At 37.9% G+C, this 22,752-nt stretch overlaps 1 protein-coding gene across 1 annotated transcript in view; it reads right to left on the bottom strand.

Moving 5' to 3' along the window:
- Positions 1-21,963, bottom strand: part of LOC140311635 (uncharacterized) — a 77,905-nt gene extending 55,942 nt beyond the window's left edge. The window contains exons 1-6 of the mRNA XM_072389065.1: positions 21,629-21,963; positions 21,458-21,573; positions 13,755-13,825; positions 9,454-10,838; positions 3,713-3,766; positions 669-722 (exon numbers count right to left, since the gene is read on the bottom strand). Coding sequence (XP_072245166.1) covers positions 669-722; positions 3,713-3,766; positions 9,454-10,838; positions 13,755-13,825; positions 21,458-21,510 — 1,617 coding nt within the window. The 5' untranslated portion in view covers positions 21,511-21,573; positions 21,629-21,963. The remainder of the gene's footprint in view (positions 1-668; positions 723-3,712; positions 3,767-9,453; positions 10,839-13,754; positions 13,826-21,457; positions 21,574-21,628) is intronic.
- Between the last annotated feature and the right edge of the window lie 789 nt (positions 21,964-22,752).

The following is a 22,752-nucleotide window of genomic DNA, read 5'->3' as shown; positions in this document are numbered from 1 at the left end:
TCATGAATAAAGTTAATATCTATGAATATGCTTATATAAATACCAAGTATGTGAAAGTATGCATTTAGGAAGTATACATTTTAAAAAAGTGTTTCAAATTCACTAATGAAGAGGGATGAGGGGAACATCTATTTTTCCTTTGTTTCTGCTCCTACAGCATGAGTTTCTGCTGATTGCATGGTGTATGCAGCCACTCTGTGGTAGTCATTCAGGAATACAGTCACCACAAACATCTGCATGAGGTTACCCACATCCTTGCTAAGTTGTACCAATGCATCTGGTCCCATGCTGGAAGACCTGCGACTAGCACAATTGTGCAAAGAGGCAAAAACAGAGAGAATGATACAGGAAAAAGGTATGCTATTTAGGTCAACAACCGTCCTGTGTCTCTTCTGCTACACTGTGGCAATACAATTGCTCTTTATTGTTTGCCCACATCTGGCAGTGTTTGGTTCAACTCCACTTGCATATACTCTGTTCTCTTTCAGGAACAACATGTTGATCACGTCAGTCGCTATAATTGATGCCATTTGCTGTGACATTTCCATAAGAGTGTAGGATTTAGAGGCCAATTCTGTAAGCTGGTAACATCCCAACAAAAAAAAGTCTTAATAGAGCACAAGCTGTAGAGGTCTCCTGAGGTCACCTCCCTGAAGAATGCCACTCACCTTGGGCCCAGGTGGTCCAGGTTGTCCTGGGTTTCCATGTGGACCAGGGGGACCCTGGAACAGATTCAGTTCAAATTAGTTTATCTATATAGTGCCCGTTCACAACAAGTGCAAACAAAAACGGAATAAATAAAAGCTCAAATTACTGTTCATTGTGGTATTTAAGAGGAGATAACAGAAAGCCCAATTTCCACAAACAACGATAAGAAAGGTAATATGATGGCGCACTTGTGATAAGAAGCTGTTTGCTCAGAATTCCACATAATTAAGCTTTACATGCATCCACTTTCTATACCCACTTAATCCAGTTCAGGGTCACAGGGGGCTGGAGCCTATCTCAGCTGCAGGGTACAGTCCATCACAGGGCCACACAGAAACAAAGGAGACAAACAACCATGCACAATCAAACTCAGTCCTAAGGAGGAATTAGAGTGACCTTAGATGGTGGAAACAATCTGGAGTACCCAGAGGGAACCCACACACAGGAGGAAATGCAATAGTTATGTCTACAAGTGCCCACACACTCATCATGACTACACTGCCTTTCTGCTTTCTGCTTCACTGTTATTTTCCATTGCAGAAATCAGAGCATTTTGCCTGTTGCAAAAACAGGCAAAATAGAAAATAAAAGAATAAAATGTATACTTCATTTCACGTCATTTGATTCAAAGTTTTGGTAAACATTGCAAAAGCGATAAAAACACTTGAAATCTTTTACCATAAAGCTTCACCTCAAATAAAAAAAGTATCCAGTTTCTATGGTGAGTTGATATGTTCCAAAAGACTGCTCAAAAGTGAATAAAAAATGAGTTCAGTTATTGCAACATCTCTTGAACAAAATAACAGCTGCCCAATCATGTAATAGATGATTGCTGTAACTAGCAACACCTAATAACCTCACCTTCACTGACTGATTAGATTTAAAAGAACCTCTGAGGCAAATTAAAATCTGTTCCCATGATGAATGTCCACATCAAATGGCTCAAGTTCTGATAATTTTGATGATCAAAGGCAGCATAAAAATCTGCTTAAATAGTAGTGACACGGCCAAAGTGCACTACTTTCAACTTTCCACCACAAAATGATCTGAAGCCTCACTCTGTTTCCACTTTATGACATAGCCTATGGGGTTGAGATGCTTTCCAAGCATTTTAGTGGGAAACATGTTTTACTGTACAGTGCCTTTTTTCTGTCTACCAGCTCATCTGCCTTCAAGCATGCTTTTCATGCTGTCTGTAAAACACAGCAGGACATAAGACTATATTCAGATTAATAGACAGTCCTCCCCTCCATCTGAATAGAACCACTCTACAGCCACAAAGGGGATGCTAATAAAGGAGTTCTAGGTAAGACATGAAGCCTCATCTGGCCATAACAATGAATGGTGCTTGACATTAGTTGCAACCATAGTGACATCATCTGGCAATATGCTAAAGGCTAAATAAATACATGCAGGCTGGTAGATTACTTCACACCGTGACCACCATATCTGTACTGTTAACCTTGCAATCATGAAGATAAAATACAAAATTTTGGCAAATTTTCATAATCATAAAATGTTATTGCAAACTACTGTATAAGGCCCTAGGATCATATGAACCTTTTGAGAAACTAATCTTTCTTCAACTTTTGAGATATTTTTTCATTATCTTGTCTGTAACATAATTAACATGCAGCCCTTTGTTGTACTGTTTTCAATGCAGCTTTTTTAATCCTTACCATAGAACAAAGGCAACAGTGATAATAATAATAATAATAACAATAATAATAATAATGATAATAATAATAATAATAATGATCTATTATAGCATTGTATTTTGTCCTCCACAAAAGTAGCACTGTTATTTACATTCTTTGAGATAAATCATCCATGAAGATGTCAGTGTGCAGGGAAGAGTAAAGACCAAAAGGAAACTTATAATACACCTTCCTTCTTACACATACAACATCGTTTTGATAAAATGTGTCTTGTTCTGCTCCAAAATGCCTTCAGGGCTTGTGGCATGATTGCAGCATTGCATCATGACAGGCTTGGCAGTAGCCTAAAGAGTAGTCTCGAGATCAGAGTGTAGACATATCCAGCCTATGCTGTTGCTGGTTGCAGCAGGCTCAGAATGTTCATTTGCTCCAAACATTCCAACAAACACGATGTTTCTCACATCCTAAAAGCAAATGATCTCATTCAAATGTGCCTTTACGTAGCCTGTTCCCATCACAACTCCCTCTGCACCTCTTTCTCAGTACATGCAGCTGTGAAACGTCAAATACACACAAAAAACAATGTCTATTCTTTGCTGACTGCTGTTATAAATCATAAATAAAGTTAATGTGTTACATGCTGTTATATAACAAGTTTAGACTCTTGAAGTTGCCATTATGTGGTTAGAAGAGTAATATTTGTTTCTACACAACTAAATGCTTCCTGTAAAATATGGAGCTATGCTGGCTGCCTAACTCCCAAATAAAAAAGAGAACTTCCACTCTGTCTGTCCTGTTTAATCAGCTCCGTTGATATTAGCAGGCAGTACTTATATGTGGAATTAAAATTTCTGAAAGTTGACACAAAATCAACATACAACCCCACATGCAGGCTGAGTTATGGACATCTTTCTTTTTTTACATAATAGAAGACATAGTGTGCATCACATTTTATATGAAAACACTGAAGTATCACATTTGATTTCATGTGTACTTTAAGAGCCAATAAACCTAACCATTGTCTGTCTATGCTCCATAATCCTTTTTATGCGTGATGCCTCTGATGCCTATCTCTGATTATGTTGCATATATAACTTTTTTGTTTGTTTTGGGGGGTTTTCCTCATTTTTATGTTTCCTTTTGGGATTTGCCATGTTTTGGAGTTTAGTACAGCCATACAAACCTTACCCAAACAGTTATCTATTGCATGAGAAGGGGAAAAGCTAATTATCTGGTATTTATATCATACTATTTCATGGATTGTTTACCCTTATTACATTCATACATCAGTAAAATGCTCCCCATGTGACAGCATACTGCCACTGACATCAACACAAATTACTCACCCTTGAACCTCTCTTTCCTGGAGGACCAGGTAAACCAGGGGGACCAGGAGGACCCTAAACCAAGGAGACAGATGAATAGAGAGAGAAAGGGAATGTTGGAAAGACAGACAGAGAGAGGGAGTGAAGGAAAAAAGAAAAGAGATATTGGGTATGTTAATGGCAAGCAATAACATGTAGTTCACTGTCATGGGCTCTTCAATGATGAGCATGTGCTATATCTATGTAAGAGCTATAAAGTTCAAAGAAAAGAGCCAAGTGTTTTTGACTAAAAGCTCTATTAACAAAACCAACAAAGCTCTGGGCAGATGGATCAAGTTACATTTTCCAGATGAAACAGATACCAGTAGACTTTCGTAAGCCAGCTGAATTGACAAATTGTTTGTTGTGTAATAATCTATCATGAAATGTATCTAACAGCTGCACGACATGTTTCAGTGATTGCAAGATGGAAAATAAAAATCCAATTTAAAAATGTTTACAAATAAGCACATGATATCCTAAAACACTCATTTTTAGACATATAAAGAAACATACAAATATAAATCATCAATTCTATTCTATTCTTATTCATTCATATATTCAAGCACTTATATTTGTGTAACTGACAAATAATACAGAGCAATTCAAACCTCTGACCTGGAGTCTGCAAATCAGGGCTTGTATTTATCAGACATTTAAGAATGGCCTTAAATACCAAACAAAAAACCATTAAGCCTAAGCAACAAGATACATTTCATTTCTCAAACTTTTACTGGAATGTTTATAGCATATCACTTCAGCTTCAGGAAGTTGGTACCTTTGTCATCACATTTTGTCAGAAACTAAACATCCACTCTGCAACAAAGTTTGAGGACTTCTCCAAAACAGTCCAGGATGAGATGACGTATGGCAATGTGGACTGTCTGATGCAGAAGTGACACGGGGTATTTGCTTATACCTCAATAAAATGTTTGACTTGTTGGTGAAAAATGTGCTTTTCTGGAGGCCACATTCTAGGTAGCTCTTAGCTTTAGCTCACCTGTCAGGATATCACTATCATTTCATCCCAAAAATGGCATCCATTTGGAACACAATATTTAGATGCTTAGCTGAAAACATATAATTTGCTTTTATATTTATAATTCAGTATTCCAACAGTAGAAACAGATTATGATAGGAGACATTGCACATCTACATTATTTGTTAGTGCGGCACGTGTGTACTGTGGGAGATATTAATAAAGAGACAGCTGTTTGTTCGTCTCAACTCCCACACATAGACACATGGAAACTGTGAGCACACCAACGCTTGGCCATAACAACAGGGCTCAAAGAAACCATGACATTCACACAGACATGCACACAGTAAAATGATAATATTCACATGCTTTAACTGTGTTGCCAAGACAAGGGTCAACTCTTTCCAACTGTCAATTCAAAATGTCAGTATTCTGGGAAAATCATGGACAGAATGAATCATTTCAAGTGATGACACAGTGTGTCATGAACTAGCTCACAATACACAATGCACTATTAGTCAAAACAGGGCTTGATAAGTTGTCTATTGTGCATAGCTGTATGTCTGTATGTCTCAGATATAAAAGTTTATCAGGTCTCCTTTTGACATATCAATACCTCCAAGATTGTCATAAGACTTACCTCTTTAGTTTAACTACATTGATATTTCTTATTTATCTTTTTAGGGATAACAAAACAAATGAGGAAAAGTAATTTCATGTGACAGTAAGCTGTCAGCCATGCACACAAGTGCTGTAAAGAAGTTGTTGCATATGCGACATACCTTTGGAGAGCTATGATTCTTGTGATTTTATTTTTATCCAAAGCATTTAATCAATGCCACCAGTTTTCTTTGAAGCTGTTTAGTAGAGCACCTAGACGTGCTTTGAGAAAACTGTGTAAAACATTCATTTTATCAAATTTGGTGTCAGGCAAGGTAAACCATCATACTGTTTTCCGATTACATACATAGTTTTTTTTAAAAATTTATCTTCCAATTCTGGGGACCAATCAACAGTCCCCAGACCAGTATCAACAGTATCCAATTGCTGGAAGGAGGACAGGCTGATACCACTCACTGAGTGGTCTATTGAAGCTTTTGTTTTTTTATATAATACTTTTACTAATTTGACTATTCATAAGGATTTTCTATGTTAGGCAGCAGCTTAACCAAAGTCAAAAGTGAACACATTTCTCATTCCAAAGAGGACTTTGGAGGCTTTCACAAGGCACACAGAGATAGAGAGTCGGCACACTCTGGTAAAAAGAATCAGGGTCTCCAGTGTATGCACTTTCGGCATCTCGGGCAGAGAACACTGCTCATTTTTGTATGATTTTGGAAATTAATTTTATATATTATCCAGTGACTGTTTTGATTTAGTTTATTCCTGATTTGCTGAGGGGTTAATAACACATTTTTCTGTGATGTGACGAACTCAGAACATACGGTACATTTATTGCTACATTTATTGCTATTTATTTATTTATTTGTCGTTTAATACAAAAGCCTGACATGTTGACCACCTATCTCAAACACCAGCAGCTCGAGTACAGGTTTGTTAACACCTATGAATAATATGTTTGGTGAAAGTTGCTATCTTATCCAGACGTACAGATGAGCTGTAATGTTTTGGTTCATCAGACAATATAATAATAATTTTTTCAAATAATTGTGATTGCTTAATATAATATATAATATAGTCAAATTTACAGTATATCAAATAATTGTGATTAATAAATGTCCATATCGTGCGGTTATACTTTATGCTGCCTGGATCGTCTTCTTACAACTGTGAGAACAAAGGGTGAGAATAAAGAAATCATGTTTCCACACTATATTGTATCAACTTAAAAGTCTATTTAAACTACAATTTCTTTCTTAATGTCGCCACACTCACTTTCAGAGTCTATTTTATTTCTGTTTTTTAATTAAATAATAGGCTTATGTAAGTTATTAAAATATTAGAGGTCTTATACTACAGTAAAAGTTTCTGAAAAGGCCTGTCCAATAGGGAAGAACATTTAGAAAAGCAATCATTTTAGCTGATCCCATTCTGTCAGTATCTTTTACAAATGAAACCACAGGACATTATTGTGATTTATCCTAAGATCATTTTTTTTGGTAATACCATATGTTAGAATATACCTGAATGTCTGAATGAAACTGAGTGGGTGTTTTATTTGAACTCAAGTGAAATTCGTTTAGAAACCAATACGCAGAACTGAAGTTTTAAGCATCTAACTTTGAAACTGGTTCAAATTAGGAGATTAATCTGGATGCTCAACCATTTACACACAAGTTATGGTAGTGGTTCCCACCAAATGAGATTTTACTTTTAACATAATTCTTATCTATATCGATATGTGCAGTTAATATCAACTATCCTATTACAAGAAATAGATTAATTTTCCTCTGTCTTACTGACATTCACATCTTTCTCAGCTATGGAGCTGCTTCTTGTTCATTCTGCCACCTAATTGAATATACTTGACAGTTACCATATCTGCCTTTACTCTTGCACAGAAACCATCCATCCATCCATCCATTTTCTATACCCACTTCATGCATGTTTTTGACAGTGGAAGGAAGCCAGCGTACCCAGAGAGAACCCACGCACACACGGGGAGAACATGCAAACTCCACACAGAAGGGCCCCAGCCAGGAGTTGAACCTGCACAGTGGTGTGGTGGCAACGGTGCTAACCACTACACCACCGTGCAGCCCACACAGGAATCAATTAAAGATATAAAAAATATGAAGTCTCAAAACATCTCCTGTATAGTCTGTTTATGTAATGAAACATAATAAACTTCTTAACAAAAATCATTAGATGGAGATAAATGGAGATAGATTTCTAAGACAAAATGTAGCCTTCTATGATGGCCTGGCTTCAAAAGTGTGAAATTACGGCCCTGAGAAAGAATTTCAAATTGTTTTCAAGTTTAAAATAATATCTAGAGACCAAGAGTTGACCGCTGACCTGCAGTTGACCCAGCATCCAAAGCAAGCCTGCATCTAAACTTAGCCAAGACATACAAGACACCATGAAACATACACACACAAAATCACTTTTTGAAAACAATAACATTTTTGCCAGATTATGATCTACTAGATCAGGACCTGTATCTTACACTGTGTAAGTTTGTGGAATAGGATCCGGCCTCATTACTCCTTATGCATACTTTTCTCAATCTGATTTTGGAATGACAAAATATTTGATGAAATATTTTTGCTCCCCTTTTATTTCCCTTTATTTTGGGCCAGAGCCTACAGGTGGATGCTGGGGTAGCAGAGAGGCTGAAAAGCAGACAGTGTGCGGTATTGAAGAGGAGCAGCAGCAGCAAGCATGAGGCAGAGAACTTTGCAGCTTAAATAGACCGCCCAGATCAGAGGGTTGCATTTCATAAGTGGAGTGAACGGTGTGAGACCGATCACATGGGAGGCAGCAGAGCAGCTCGAGCTGCTCACAGTAGCTCACAGGAGTCACTCCATTAAGGTTTCTCTGCAGGAACAGAAGTTGATATTTGTCAATCAAAGTGGGGGTTTTGTAATCAGTCGGAATTCCTCAATCACAAGAAAAGATTCACCAGAACCACTCGCTGCAATAACTTCACAGCATGGAAACCGGTTCTTACAAGTAAAAGACATTTTGAAGACAGAGCAGCTTTCTACTATGGATAGAGTCTTCGCAAAACTATATAGAGAGTAAGGTCATCATGCACAATAGCAAACTTTAAGACAAATTTCTGCTTCAAAACTGTTGCTGTATAGAGACAGAGCTTGTTAGCATCTCAAGCAGTGCACAGCAGCACGTCTTACTTCTACTCTACATGTTCCCATCGACTGCATCTTAATTCCACTGAATTCTCCATAAAACTACTCTCATTCACATATGTTTCTGTGTTGTATGACTGTGAAGCTATCTGCCACCAAGGGGAATATTGGCAACTCTCTTCTCTATGAAGTTGCCAAGGTTTGTCTTATAAGTCACCAGATTTGTCACTAGTCACTAAAAAGTCAATGGGAATCACTGTACCTCAGCACTAATGACAGTCAACAGCACAAGTTAACAACACATGCAAGCTTCAAGTCCAATTAGTCAATCACTTCTTGTGATTGAAGAATGCCCACCAACTGAAAAACTCTTGTTTTGATCGGGAAATGCCAAATTCCATTATGCAGAGACAAGCAACAAGCTTGTAGGACTTTAGAACTGAAGAATCAATATGGAAAATGGAAAATGAATCACATTCAAGTTAAAACAGATCAGACAGAAACAAGTGACAAGCCTTACTCATGGAAACATAGGCAATACTCTTCCAACTATATTTATATATTATATTTGGAGGCAGGAATTTCCTGACAGTAAGCTCGCACAATAAGGCTGGATGAACGATGCTGATGTGAGGCTTTATCTCCAATCCTCACATAAGTCAATCTCTCTACCATAGCAGAAAAAAGAAGCAGTCGTAAATACAGTATTCCTGCATGGGAAATCTAGTTTAGCTTGTACTTACATGAAAAATCACACTGGACATAGCATCACCTTTACACCATGATAAAAATATATATTTCATGTATTCTGCATATATTTCAGATAGTCAAACTTCATGTAGAATTTGTTTGTCATAAACTAGTTTTGATTCCCTAGTTTCTTGTTTGATGATGTAAAGCAACAGACTGATTTATGTCTCAGCTCTACGTGTCTTCATAGCTCATAAATCCTCCTAAATTCAATCACTTACCGGAGGACCTGGCTCTCCTTTAGGTCCACGTAAGCCATCTTCATAGTCATAGAAGAAGTCTTGCCCCTCATATCCATAATCATATCCTTCCATGTCTACATCATCATAGCTGTCATCCAAATCATGCAGTTCTGAAGTGTCCACTTGATTCTCCCTGTACAAAGTGGTACTGTTGGCTCTTAGATTAATCTCTGGGATGTGATGACTTTGTTCAGGCCTGAGGCCAGAGTCCCTAGAACTGATGACAGAGTTGTTCCTGAGTCCTTCCTTCACTCGACTTTGCCTGACCAGGGATATCAGGCCTGGGGAGGCATCTGGAGCCTGCTGGTTCTTGAAGCTGCTCTCTTCCTCTGTGCTGTTCTCAGAGTGATCCGTGTCCTCCTGGGGTCTTCCACCTTCTGCAAACACATTTTTGGTATTGGTCATAGTTGTGCTATGGGCAAGATCCAGAGCTTTTTGCCCGTCCGGAGTAGGTAAAATGGGGTTGTCAGGCTTAGTGGACAACGTAGCAGAGAAGGCTAAAGGATCCATTGTAGGGGTGTGACTTTGTTCCCTCAGATGTGGTTGTGTTGATGGGCTCAGAGTTGAATGCTGTGTCCCCGCAATACTTGGAGACACTTTATCAGCAGCTGTAACTTTGATAGTATAATGGTTAGCTGCTTCTCTAAGAGGGGTCTTTGTCAAAGGGTTAGAAGGGGGGTCATTTGCCTCAATATCCAGACCAGGATTTGACAAAGGCAATCGATAAGTGTCGGCCAGCCGGCACTGTTTTCTAAGATAGCTGCAGTAGTGTGCAGCAGCTTGGGCTGAAGGATAGATATCTAGTTGGCAGACTCGCCCACTAAATGAAGCCGCCTTCGAGGTCATCCTTCCCAGAGTGAAGAGACCTCCAGATTCCCCCAGTGTTTGAGATCTCCCCAGGGTCTGCTCTTGCTGCTGCACTGCACCACAATCCGCATAGAAGGAAACTGAACCTGCACGAACACCAACTGCAAATGGATGCTGGCGCCCATCCTGCCAGTTGTAGGTGAAATAGATGGAGGCTTTCTCTGCAGTATAAACCACTACTCTTCGTGGTAGCAGCTGAATCCCAAAGCGCAGTCTGTCCCGGCCATCTTTAACACTAAAAAGAAAAGCATTATTTGCTCTCCAGGAGCTTAGGCTAATTACAACAGAAAACTCGTCGCCAAATTCTGAAGGGAACAGACTGCTAGCTGGAACCTCATAGAGGGAGTTTGAGTCGAGTAACACTCCATATCCAGAACCCGTGACATTGGAAATTGAGGGAACATTGGTGTGAGTGGTCGGAGGTGGGGTTGTTCTCTCGTAAGGATTGTCTATGCTGCTTTGAGCTGTGAGCCCCAGTCGATAGAGGATATCCACTCCTGTTGGACAGAAGAGACACTGGTAAGTTTATGCCAGAACTGGATAATAACAAAATAAACAGGCAGTACACACAGCCAAGATTTTGAAACAGAACTGAAAAACGACATGCTACACATGCTGATGTTCAAGTTATATAAGACAAGTGGCAATAAGCCTTAATGCTATTTAAACAGTATTGAAGGGTGATCCCATTCCTGCTTTGCTCCTGTAGTAAGTAACACAAAGGCAGCTGCAGTCCAGAGAGAAAGTGAAGAACAGAAATGACAAGTATACAGGTAACAAACCCATCAAGTTTTTTTTTCAATTAATCTGAAATCAAATATTTATTAAATGGTCGTGCCATTTTTTTGCCATACCACAGGGCAGGGTCTGATATTGAGTCTGCTGGAGCACAGTCAGGATTTTCCCTTTTGCCTGTACTTAAACAAACCTTGATCGCGGATATAATCTATCACATCATCTTTTTCTGTTATCAGACAACACAAGTCTAAAATAGAAACCAAAATCTGGTCTGCTCCAACTACACAATAACCACCAGTCACTAATTTTAAAAACACAAACAAATCACCGAAGACAACTGTATTTGATTTGAAAACGTTAGTTCACATTCACAGCCGTGCGGTTAGCTGAATGAGCTGCTTCCACAGCAGGGACAGAAACAAAGGGGTGTTGGAGGAAGAGTGGATCTTTGCTTTCTGTTCCAGAAAATCCTTTTCATCAGAAAGTAGCTACAGTTTCACAGAAAAAATGGCTACATCTGACACAAATGCTTTAATTGGAGAAAATAAATGAGCTAACTATGAGCAATCACTAAGCTGTCAGAAATGAGGAAAAATTGTAGCCTTTACTTGGCCACACACAGACAGAAAAGTTGGGCACTGGGCTGTGCAGTGCTTTTCAGGGTATCTAAATCAGCATCAGACTATGTTGATATGAACATATGAGTATATGTTGATACTAGCTACTGTTTCAAAGCACATTTAAAAAATTAAAGTTGATTGTATTAATATGGTTATCAACCCCATCCTGTTTAATCTGTACACTCATGGCTGTGTACTTTGCCAACAACACCACCATCATGAACTAGATTACAAACAATGATGAGACTTCATATTGGAAAAAATTAACAAACCACAAAACACAAAAGAACCTGACTGTTGATTTTTGAAAAAAAGTAGAAAAATACACACTTGACTGCATCAGTAGAGCTGAGGTGGAGCAAGTGCACAGCAGAATCTGACATGGTCATTACACACCTGCACATTGGAAATGTGCTATTAAAGCTCAGAAACTACAGTACAGAAGAATGACCTTCTGAGCCATTTTCTTGTGAAGTTCTACAGAGAAGCAACAGAAAGCATGCTAAATGGCAGCATCACGAAGTGGCATGCAAACAGCTCAAAACAGGTATAACCTGCAGCAAAGCTCGTGGCATCAGTGTATGTTGTGTCATCAGGATCAGAGCCAGTAACAAAGAAACTGAACAAACCGATAAAGAGGGCTGGTTCTATACTGGAGACTACTCACTTTTGGTGAGATGTCTGCACAGAACTCAAAGGATGCTAAAAGAAAATACCCACACCAGTCAAAGCCTGTTCACGCTGTAGCTGATCCCCTACTACAAGACTTACGAGCATGTTTTTTTCTTCCAACTTTTAAACTACAAAATTCCAGTTAAAAAATATTTGTTTCTGACATCTTGAATTGTGTCAAGATGTTTCATTTTATAATATCAAACTTTTAACATAACTTTTACTTACAAAATTGAACATGTTCAGACCCCAGAAAAAGATCTAAAGCAATCTAATAAATGCTATTTGCAGCTGGAACATATGGTAATATAGCTGTCAAAATACATAACAATTAATCTGCCAAAGCTTGAATATTTATCATAAACACAAAGCTGGTACCGGAAGTTTAACTTTTCTGACAAAAGTAGAGTAAAGTGTTTTCTGTTGTAAAAGTAATACGGTAAAGAAAATAGGGCAAGACAGACAAAGAAAGAATCAGGCTGATAAAGAGATACCCAGAACACTATGTTGGATGTGGTTTCACAGAGCTTTTTGTCCTGCAGCTTAGATAGAAAAACCATCTATCACAGTTGATCTAAGCACACACTGAGATGTCCTTGACATTCTTGGCCTGAGGTAACATCAACATAGATTCCAATTAACCTGTCTCATACGTTAAGACAAGGTGCTCCAGAGCTCTATGTGCATTCCTCCTCCCCTCATTATGACGGACTGATTCTTCTTGGAGCTCATCAACTTTACAGTAGATATGTGGGGAGGATGATGATGCAAGATGGAGAAATGGGAATGGGCCCTTGGGGTGGTTTACTCAGTCAGTGAAAGAGTCAACAATGCACATACAAGTGACAATGTGACAAGTCACATGATTTTATTATTTGCTGGCTCAGAATAGAAAAAGATAGTGAATCATTTGAATCTATAACAGAATACATTTGTACACAATACTTGCCATTGACTCAGGCTTGTAAGAAATAACCATTGACTGGAAAGTGTAGTGGTAAGATTGCCACCTTTCATGTTCATATCCTGACACCCCTACACGAAAGATACTACCTCCAGTAGGGATCTTTAGGAAAGACACCCTTACGCTACCTGCCTACCTGGGATATGAGCGTATGCTGCTTTGATTAAAAGTGTCTGCTAAATGCGTAAACAACCAGAAATAATAACTTAAAGAAGAAGACACAAACAAAACCTGCCACTTAAGACAAAAAGAAGGTCCATTTTTTTCCATTTTGCATTTAGAGAACAGAATAATCAAATGACAGGCAGACTTGCAGACAAATCACAAAAAAATAAAAATTAAAGAGATGTATAAATGATGAAACAGTACCAATAACAACATTAATGCTGATACTCATGCATTAACACTCTGCTGTTTACCTTGAGCACGGTAGTCTTCTTCTCCAGAAAGTACTGCTGAGCATACTGACAGGAGCAGGAGAAAGTTCCACCTAGAGGGACAGACAAACACAAATCAATAATCGATTAGTTAATTTGGGTAATGTACATATTCCAAATTAGTAATGGCAATTATGTATTCATTTCTGTTCTTTAAATTGTGCAACAAAAACCCTTTCCCTTTAAAGTCACTACACATGCACATGTCTGTTTATTTCTGTCAAAGGGTCACCACAGGGAAAATGCATTTACAGGAAACTCTGAGTGACCTCATAGGTTTCAGAGCTTCATGATTTACACCATAATAAATCACAGAGCTCTATAAATCAAAGTTCTATGATGAGACAATACAAATAGGGGAGAGAGAAACATTATACTGATATGGTAGTAGACTGGACTGAAAATTTATACTGAAACTACAATCCTGGTTGTGTACAAATGTTTATATAAGCAACTGTTCAGTATTAAAAATATTCTCAGGTGTTTCTCATTCTACTCATTTCTGACAACATGCTAATGATCTACTGCATATACAGAAGAGTGTGATAACACTGAGCAGATGAGCAAATCCTTAAGCCAAATATTACATCATCTGTAGAGAAAAACAGGTGTATTGGTGAACTGAACAGAAGCAGGTAGAATTACAGCCCAATAATGGGTACATTTTTCTTGGCTGATTCAGACGAATTTCAAATTATGGCTGATTATGATTTATATTTTATTTCAATACAGATTGAATCTATAGCATACACAATACTTTTTGCTCATTTGAAAAAATAAATAAACTTTGACTGTGTCTTCATAATAAGAAATTTCAAACAACACAAGATTCACACCTTCTCATACTTCTCACTTAGACTAATATCATAACATGCTCTAAGTTGATTTATGGTACTTTTTCCATTTATAAAAATCAACTAAAATATTTAATTGCAGTAGATCCAGGTTTATCTAACATAACATGCATCAGATGTTTATTTTTGTGTTGCAATCTGTAGGCAGTTTTCCCACAAATTTAAGATCTAACATAACTGAGACCTTTAACCATTCAACGTCAATGACTTGGCTGATCCAGTTAGATGCAGAATAACCAATTAATACATTGAATGCGGATATGAGCATGTGCTATAAAACGAATAACCCTTTCCCACAGTTACTAGTTATTGTGGTGTGTGTTTTTGTGTCTCATGGTACCTTCAAAATGGGTTGTGTGTATGTTCACAAGAGGAGTCCAAGAGCGCAAGTGAAAATATTCCTAAAGCTCTGATTTTATGACCCTCGTGTATGACTTTTAATGTTGTTATCAAACAACAATGGAAGTTGTTGCAGGCACCATTTATAAACTATTCCCTTTAAAGAGCATGTGTCCAAGTACCGAAATTCCTAAAGACAGGAGAATACATTTGCTATTTCCATTCTACTATGACATGTTTGCCAAAGTTTTGGTCATGAGAATGGTGTGTAATTAAACAGTACACTTGTCCATTTGCAAACACAGTTTATATGCCTATCTTTCAGAGTCATATAATAATGGATCACATCATCGGGAATATCTAAAGTGATCACAAAAACAATAAACTACAACCAAGCTAGAGGTTTTTTTTTTATAAATGCAACTTATTATCAAAGAAATCAGTCCCCCCTCACATTGCATGGAAAGAGTTTGGAACAATCAATATATTATAACACAAAAATAGAAATGTACATGAACTAAACAGTAATACCAGTCAATAAATAAGCCTAAACGGTGGTGGTTTATATTACCTAACAACTGTTGTGTCTGCGAGATAACATTAACTGCTTACTGAACATATCTTAGTCAAGTTATTACAGTCTAGCAGTTTTAGCCATGCTCAATGAAAATTACTAATCATCACATAACAAGTGTTGCAGTCATGACATGACTATTTCAATACAACCCATTGTGATGTCTCTTGGTTGTTTTCTTCCACTTTTTAAACTTGTTAAAATGGAAAATCAGATAAATAAAATGTAGAATTGCTGATATAATAATAATAAATATATAGAAATAATAATTATTTGCACTTCTAATCAATACTAAGAATAAATAAACTGGAAGTTTTTAAAAGACAACCTATCAGCTCTTTAGGCATTCAATTTTGACATTTTAATGACAGAAAATATGGTTCAAAAGCCATGCAGAGAGCATAACTGTGTCATGTTTTATTGATTCCAGACATTGATGGATTTTGTCTCAAACACATAGCTGCTAAATAACAACTTAATGCTGTTAATGGAAACATGCCTCAACAAAGCTGTTACAACAAAGAAAGGAAAGCTCCTGCTAAGATTGAAAGAGACAAGCATTGAGCCTCCTAAGATGATGTTTTCAAGTTCAAAAGAGCACTTTGCATCATGGATCTTCATTCCCAAAGGCTTTCAAAAATCTTAATGGGCTTTCTGTTTAGAAGCCACAGATATACTTTATATGATCACAGTAATCTATCTCCTAAATCTTACAACAACTGAGGAGCAAGCACAGCATCTTGACTAAGAAACTACACACATTCTGATGCTTATAGTTCATCAATTTGAAATGACAAAATGAGGTATAAGGACATATTTGTCATACAGCAAGTTGTAACCTTTCTCTGGTATACATTCACTGTGTTTAACTTCATTCTTGACCCTCACTGACCTAACCTCTAGATGGCACTGCCCACCATAGAGCTAGGGAGAAAGGACAGGATAATCTGTAAGATCAATAAAAGTAAATAGACACAGAGGATGGCGCTTTTACATGTTGTTCTGACATGTTGTTCTCAATTTTTTTTTCAAGTGGATTACACATCAGCACTACTGTTGCTACACCTAATAACTCAAAGATTTTTCATGATTTCATGGATATTTGGTATTTTTAGCTCATTAACATCAGACAATACCTTATTTGTGACATATCTTCTCCAGGAAAACCCTAGGATGACCCTATTCTCACAGTTTTATACTGAAATGGGTCATTTGCTACATTACAGCAAAGATCAAAGAACATGTGGTGACCTACTTATTGTAAATTATCACCATCCTTAAGACTATCTTATATGGAGATATGTAACATTTACTTACATTCCCAACCAGCTGAGGTGAGAAAATTAGAGTAAGTACAAGTAAACTAAACAAAAGGAAATGGTCCAACTTAATGCAAATTGGTTTTAAGTGTCATAAACCTTGAGTGCAAAACTGGAAGAAAAACGTTATTTGGGAAAATTTGGGTTTATGAACTAACAAAAACTAGAGGTGATTTGTATTAAACCGTACTTCCTTTATGTCTTCCTTACAGCTATAATCCTCAACATACCTATAATACATCATTATGTACAATAAAGCTTCAAAGCATACTCATTTATATTTAGACCAAATCAATCACTTAACCAACAACAGCTGCTTACACAACTTAAAGTAGCTCTGGAAACTAGAGCCATAACTTTCAGCACTGACACAGTGTGAAGGCTGTTCAAAACACATGAGGAGACAGTAGTCCTGCTATTTTAACATGCAGCTGTGTACGACAAAAAAGAACACTGTCAATCACAGTGTGTTGTCACTCCTTAAACTATCAGAGATTCTTATTTGTGATGGCACCTAAGACACATCTTCCTTCCATGGCAATTGAACGCTGCATTAACGCAGCAAAAGAGCTTCAAGTGTTTGTGCCGCCCAGTTTGAGAGACAGCCACAGACAGACAGCCATATTTGTTCTCCCAGATTAATGTGGCCCTGCAGACTTGATGAGAAGCAATATAATCAAAGGGGGAGAAGAGGAGAAAAGTGTGACAGAAAAAGAAAACAAGAGTAAGATGGAAAGGAAAAAGCCTGGCTTAAAGTAAAAAACAACATGAGCTGTGTCTGTCACCTGTTCCCCATTGAGAGAGGTGGCGCGACATTCCATAGGCAGGAACACAGACATATCCCCACAGCCGGAAAAGGTAATTAACAAAAATCTGTTGCAAATATATGAATATATTTTATCAACAATTGCAACTTTTTAAAAGGAAACAAAAAAGTAAAAAAATACTAAATATAACTCTTAACATTCCCTTTTAGAGTGTGTGGAAACATGGGATGCTGATTCAGATATCTTTTTTGCTGTCAGTCTTAGGCTCCCTGTTTGAGGGCTTATTAAAGCGTCCCTGTCGCTTTCCCACCATACAGACTAAAGCTGTCACTTTAGCACATCTATAGTGATGCACATACAAGTGGTGGAAATGTTCTAGCACCGTAAGATAAATATTACATATTACATTTTTTCCTTCATATGATTAAAAGTAAATCCTTGTATAAGTGGCATTACACTATGACATGTTTCCCAGTCCTAAGAGTTCATGGAAAAAAAGTGCTAAAAGCAGGACAAAGCTCCCCAAACAGAGCTCTGTTGACTAAGGGAAATACCACTATGTGGGGAGTGGGTGTCATGTCAAGACTATAAATAATCACAACTTAAAACTCCCCTCTGCAGTGAATCATTCCAGCAGCAACAGATCTTGCCTTCCCCCACTTCAAAATTAGCTTGGATCCCTAACAATGGTTCATTCAACCGAGAAACAGGCTGAGAGGGAGATGGAGAGGCAAAGTGCTCAATAAGATTTACCAGACAGTAGTAAAATCATAAGTTCGATTGACAGTCCTCATAAGGAAAGGGAAACAATTGTCTTGCATTTATCAATGATCAGGAGATGAGTTTGGGAGCAGTGGCATTCAAAGTATACTGTTCAAATATCTACTTTGGCAGGCCTCCTCTTAAATAAATCTATTAGCAGGAGACAAAGCATGCAGTGCTGTTAATCTACCCAAGCAGCTTTGAAATATTTCAAAGTAAACCAATAAAATTGTTGTTAATCTGTGTTGGGGGGAAATGCACAAAGCCAACAGCTGATCTTCTTTAAGTTGTTTTTGGCGAAAAAAAATCAAGGTCATGTCGATTTGTAAGAACAAGAAAATGCTTTACATAGAGTCATTATTCAGAAAATTAAGGTTTATAGAGCTTGATTTTTGGGGTATTACACTACTGTTATACTGTATACGCTATCATTTAAAAAAACTAGCCACACGACGAGCTACACTGACGTTCACAGAACATCTCTAAAAAGCTATGACCATCATAAACATTTCATGGCTTATTTTAAAACCCGGCAGCCTGTATACCTACTCTGTGCACCTATTAACAACTAGAAAGACACTGTCTGTTGCAAACCAGGTGTTCTGTTCCTGTTTGCTTGCTTTTCAATTGCCTCAAAAACATTTTTGGACATGAAGAAGCAACTGATCTACTGCCAGTATCTATCACTGGTGGCTGTGGTTCAGCTTTAGGATCAGTGGTCTGGCAAGAATGACCTCATTATGAAAAAAATAAGCGGGCTTGTCTTCTCATCTCCAAATGGCCATGAGCAAAAAATATGCATGTAAGGATTCTCTTGCCAAAGCTTGGAAGACACACAATGCCCAAACAACTCCAAGCAACTGATGAATAAAAAAATGTACATGTAATTATCAAGAAGCAGCGTGTCATGTTATCTTGCTATGCGTGGTGCTCGTTTGTCAGCTCACTCAGTGGAACCTGGAGTCAAGGGGTCACTGCAGACTAGAGTAAAGATTGACTCAGTTCACAAGACAGCAAGCAGACAAAGAGCTGTGAGTAAACTTCCACTGGCCTTTATTGGTTTGCCCTTTTCCTGATGCATGGGGACCTGCAGATGTTAGGAGGTTAAAATGTACACTCACTCATAAAGACGGGCAAAAATCCCCACAGCCACTGATGTAAAGAAGATGAGTATGTTGCGGCAAGAAGGTCGAGATGCTATGATCCAACCATTAATTAATTTCCAAGCATAATCAAATTCATTTAGATAGTTCACACAAATTATGCAAAAATATAAAAACAAAAGTATTTTTTCCACCTCAGCAGTAGATATGAATCTGCAGGCTTTGCTATGGGGGGTTAGTTTAGTTTTTAGCTTCATAGACTGATGACAGATGTTAATGACAATGTCCACAGTGAGGGCTGTGAAGTGTCCTGAATAACCAGGACTTTGTTTCTGTTTCGGTAAGATATCTTTGCTATCATACAGTCAAGCGAGACCATGTTCTGGTTGCTTTCAGACTGTAACAGTATAGTGTTTCTGCAGCATTTCCAACTAGAATACATCACAAATTAAAGTTGTGTGGTATATGAAAAATTATTAGGAAAAAAATTAAATGGTAATCATGGCAAGCTCCATTGTCCATTATCATCTGTAATAGCATTTGTTAAAAGGATCATTTATTTGAGCTAACAATTCTTACTCAAATCCAACCATTCTGTTTGCAAAAAAAAAGTACTTCCCATCTCCACTTACTTAAAAACCTGTATCATTAGCTTATTGTGAGAACTTGGTCGTGTTGATGGTTCAGCCCTTCCTCTGTGCAGTGTACATTATATTCAAGTGTCTGTGTTTCAGCTGCAATATGTTCCAAACACTTTCAGCAGTGAAGCAGCAATGTCCTCAACAGAGGGTGATTGTCTGGAGCTCAGAAGCCGGTTAACCACTAACGTATACATACTAATATTGTCAGTAGATTCAAGGGAGGCTGCATTTATTCTCAGTCATCTCAGTTTACCCATAAAACTATTTTCACTACAAGGAAATGGATCTCCCTTTATCAATGGTTTACATGGTTTTCTATTAAGAAAACACTGTCACCAGAGAAGCACAGAATCTCTTTCTTTAGATCATATCTGGAAGTGACTGATAATATAATGCAGACAACTGGGATTCTCTTCTGATACGACATTAGAAATTTGGTCTTAAATAGCCTTTGAAGGCTTGCACATTTTTTATGTTCCACAGAGGCAGCTGAATGTAACAGGACAACAAAATTTGAATGCTAGATGTATAAAATGTACACACTTCCATGAGGAATGTTTAGGTTTAAAGTTGCTGAATTTATTTTTCTTTTTTAATGTAAAGTCCAAACATCTAAACAGAGGTCTATAAATTTGGTTGTCTTTGGCCTTTGAAAGCTGCTTTGACATTTATATCCCAGTACAGTATTAAAATAATTTATCACTTGCTAAATTTGCATCATTGCTCCCAAGACTTACTCCTTCATTCAGTCTCTCCACCTTCAGTGTTTAGTTTCCAACTAATCATAGCTATAACGTTTATGCAGCGCACCACAAGGTTTTAATGCAGGAGATCATGGGCTGCATGTTCACTTGGTGACTTCAAAGCCAAGACTTCACCTGTCAAGTATGAAACTGAATCTAGGTCTAAAATATTCAAATGCACATATCTAAGAAAAGGTACAGTTCTCAGCTGCAGATGGGGTATGTAATGCTGGACAGCAGTGACTCAATGTGTTCACTTACACTATAGCTGTTACACAAAACTTAAGAATGAAAGATCAACCAAAACGTCAAACATGACACATTAAAAAAGAAACACTAATAGACCGGTGAGTCCACGGCTAAACTCCCCTTATCTTGAGTTAACAGCCAATATTCTCTGTCACGTTTTGGTGGCAAAAACCTGTAGGGCTGGGACATGTTAAGTCAACAGGCGTCCTCGTCAGGGAAAGAAGCCAAAGAACCTGAACAGAAATAGCTCATGCAGTTGCAATTTAAAAACTGTTTCAACCGTGAAAATGGTCGTATACAGAGGCATCTGCATGGTGACCAAACTTCCACTTACGTTGCTGCCGCGGAAACGTGTCCACTCCTTGTCCGTTGAGCTCCTAAATGCATTTGTATGCATTTGTCCAGGCAGCAGAGATCTGGGTGAAAACAGAATCACACTCAAGGGGATACCTGCACATGGGCTAACCCTTTGGTAACAATCAAAAATGGACGGAGAGAAGCCTACTGCCTCATCAGAATTCCCTCATCGCACTCCAGTCCGGAGGAGAGATCTCTCCCACTTTTAAAAACCTAAGCCAAGGATCCTGTGCGCTCTGCGGCGCGCAGTTTGTTAATCTATCTCTATTCAAAGAGGAGACGCACAACAGTTGCACAAAAAAAAAAAAGTGGTTCGGCGGGTGTCAAGTTGCTCTGGTGCAAAGTTAACTTCTCTACTCTGACGAATACAGAGAATGAGGCTTCGTCTTGGTCTCCAACACAACAGCCGATTCTCTCCTGTGCGTTTTTACCTCCAGGCGGTGGTTTCAGCTATGTGCCTTGACTTGCACTGATGCAAGTGGACCCGTATTCACCCCATCACAACTCCAACCAGCTGGTGGTGTTAAATTTCACTAGTTACTGACTCGTGACATCACGGAGAGTTTTGTCTTGTGTCCTTTGGTGCCTGTTGTCTACTTTGACTGCTGGATTACTCTAAAGCGAGTTCAAAACTGCACGTGCTAATTGAAAAAGTAGCATAAACTTGCTTGCAGAGAAAAAAACGGAGTCATACGGAATATTGAAGTAGATGAATACAACAGAAAAGATCAGCTGGTCTAGGAAAGTGTTGTTTGATGACAAGTAATTCTGCAAAGAAAATGTCACCACTTGCAACCCTTCATTTTGATAATGAAATATAATAATCAAAATCCCAAAGAAACTGCATTTTCAGATTAGCTCGACGAGCGCTGTATCCATTATGCTTACATAAGTGTGATTAGACAACAAAAGTACTGTTGGTATGAAATAAGATAATGTTTTTTGGGCACTTCTTAGTTGGTTAGTAATTCAACTGTAAACTTGAATATTTCACAATGAAAATTGATACGTAAATAATCCTGCATAATGTCAGATTTGGTGTGTGAAAACATTCAAAACTGTTTTAAAAATTAAACGTTGGGCTTTGCAATGAAACAAATGAATCAATTACATCTGATGTTATTTCAGGGGTTGGGATTTTCCATCAACTCCATATGCAGACATTTATTAGTTGTTAAACTCTTGTAGTGTAATAAAATATTTTTGTTCTGGCATTAATCATATTTGAAAATATATATTTTATTGTGTCTACGCAACTGCATCTACATCTAC

Source organism: Leuresthes tenuis, unplaced genomic scaffold (assembly GCF_036924035.1).
Source record: "Leuresthes tenuis unplaced genomic scaffold, fLeuTen1.0.hap1 SCAF_7, whole genome shotgun sequence".
Classification (NCBI taxonomy): Eukaryota; Metazoa; Chordata; class Actinopteri; order Atheriniformes; family Atherinopsidae; genus Leuresthes; species Leuresthes tenuis.
The sequence above is the reverse complement of the archived record's forward strand: the minus strand, read 5'-3'. Positions and strand labels throughout refer to the sequence as shown.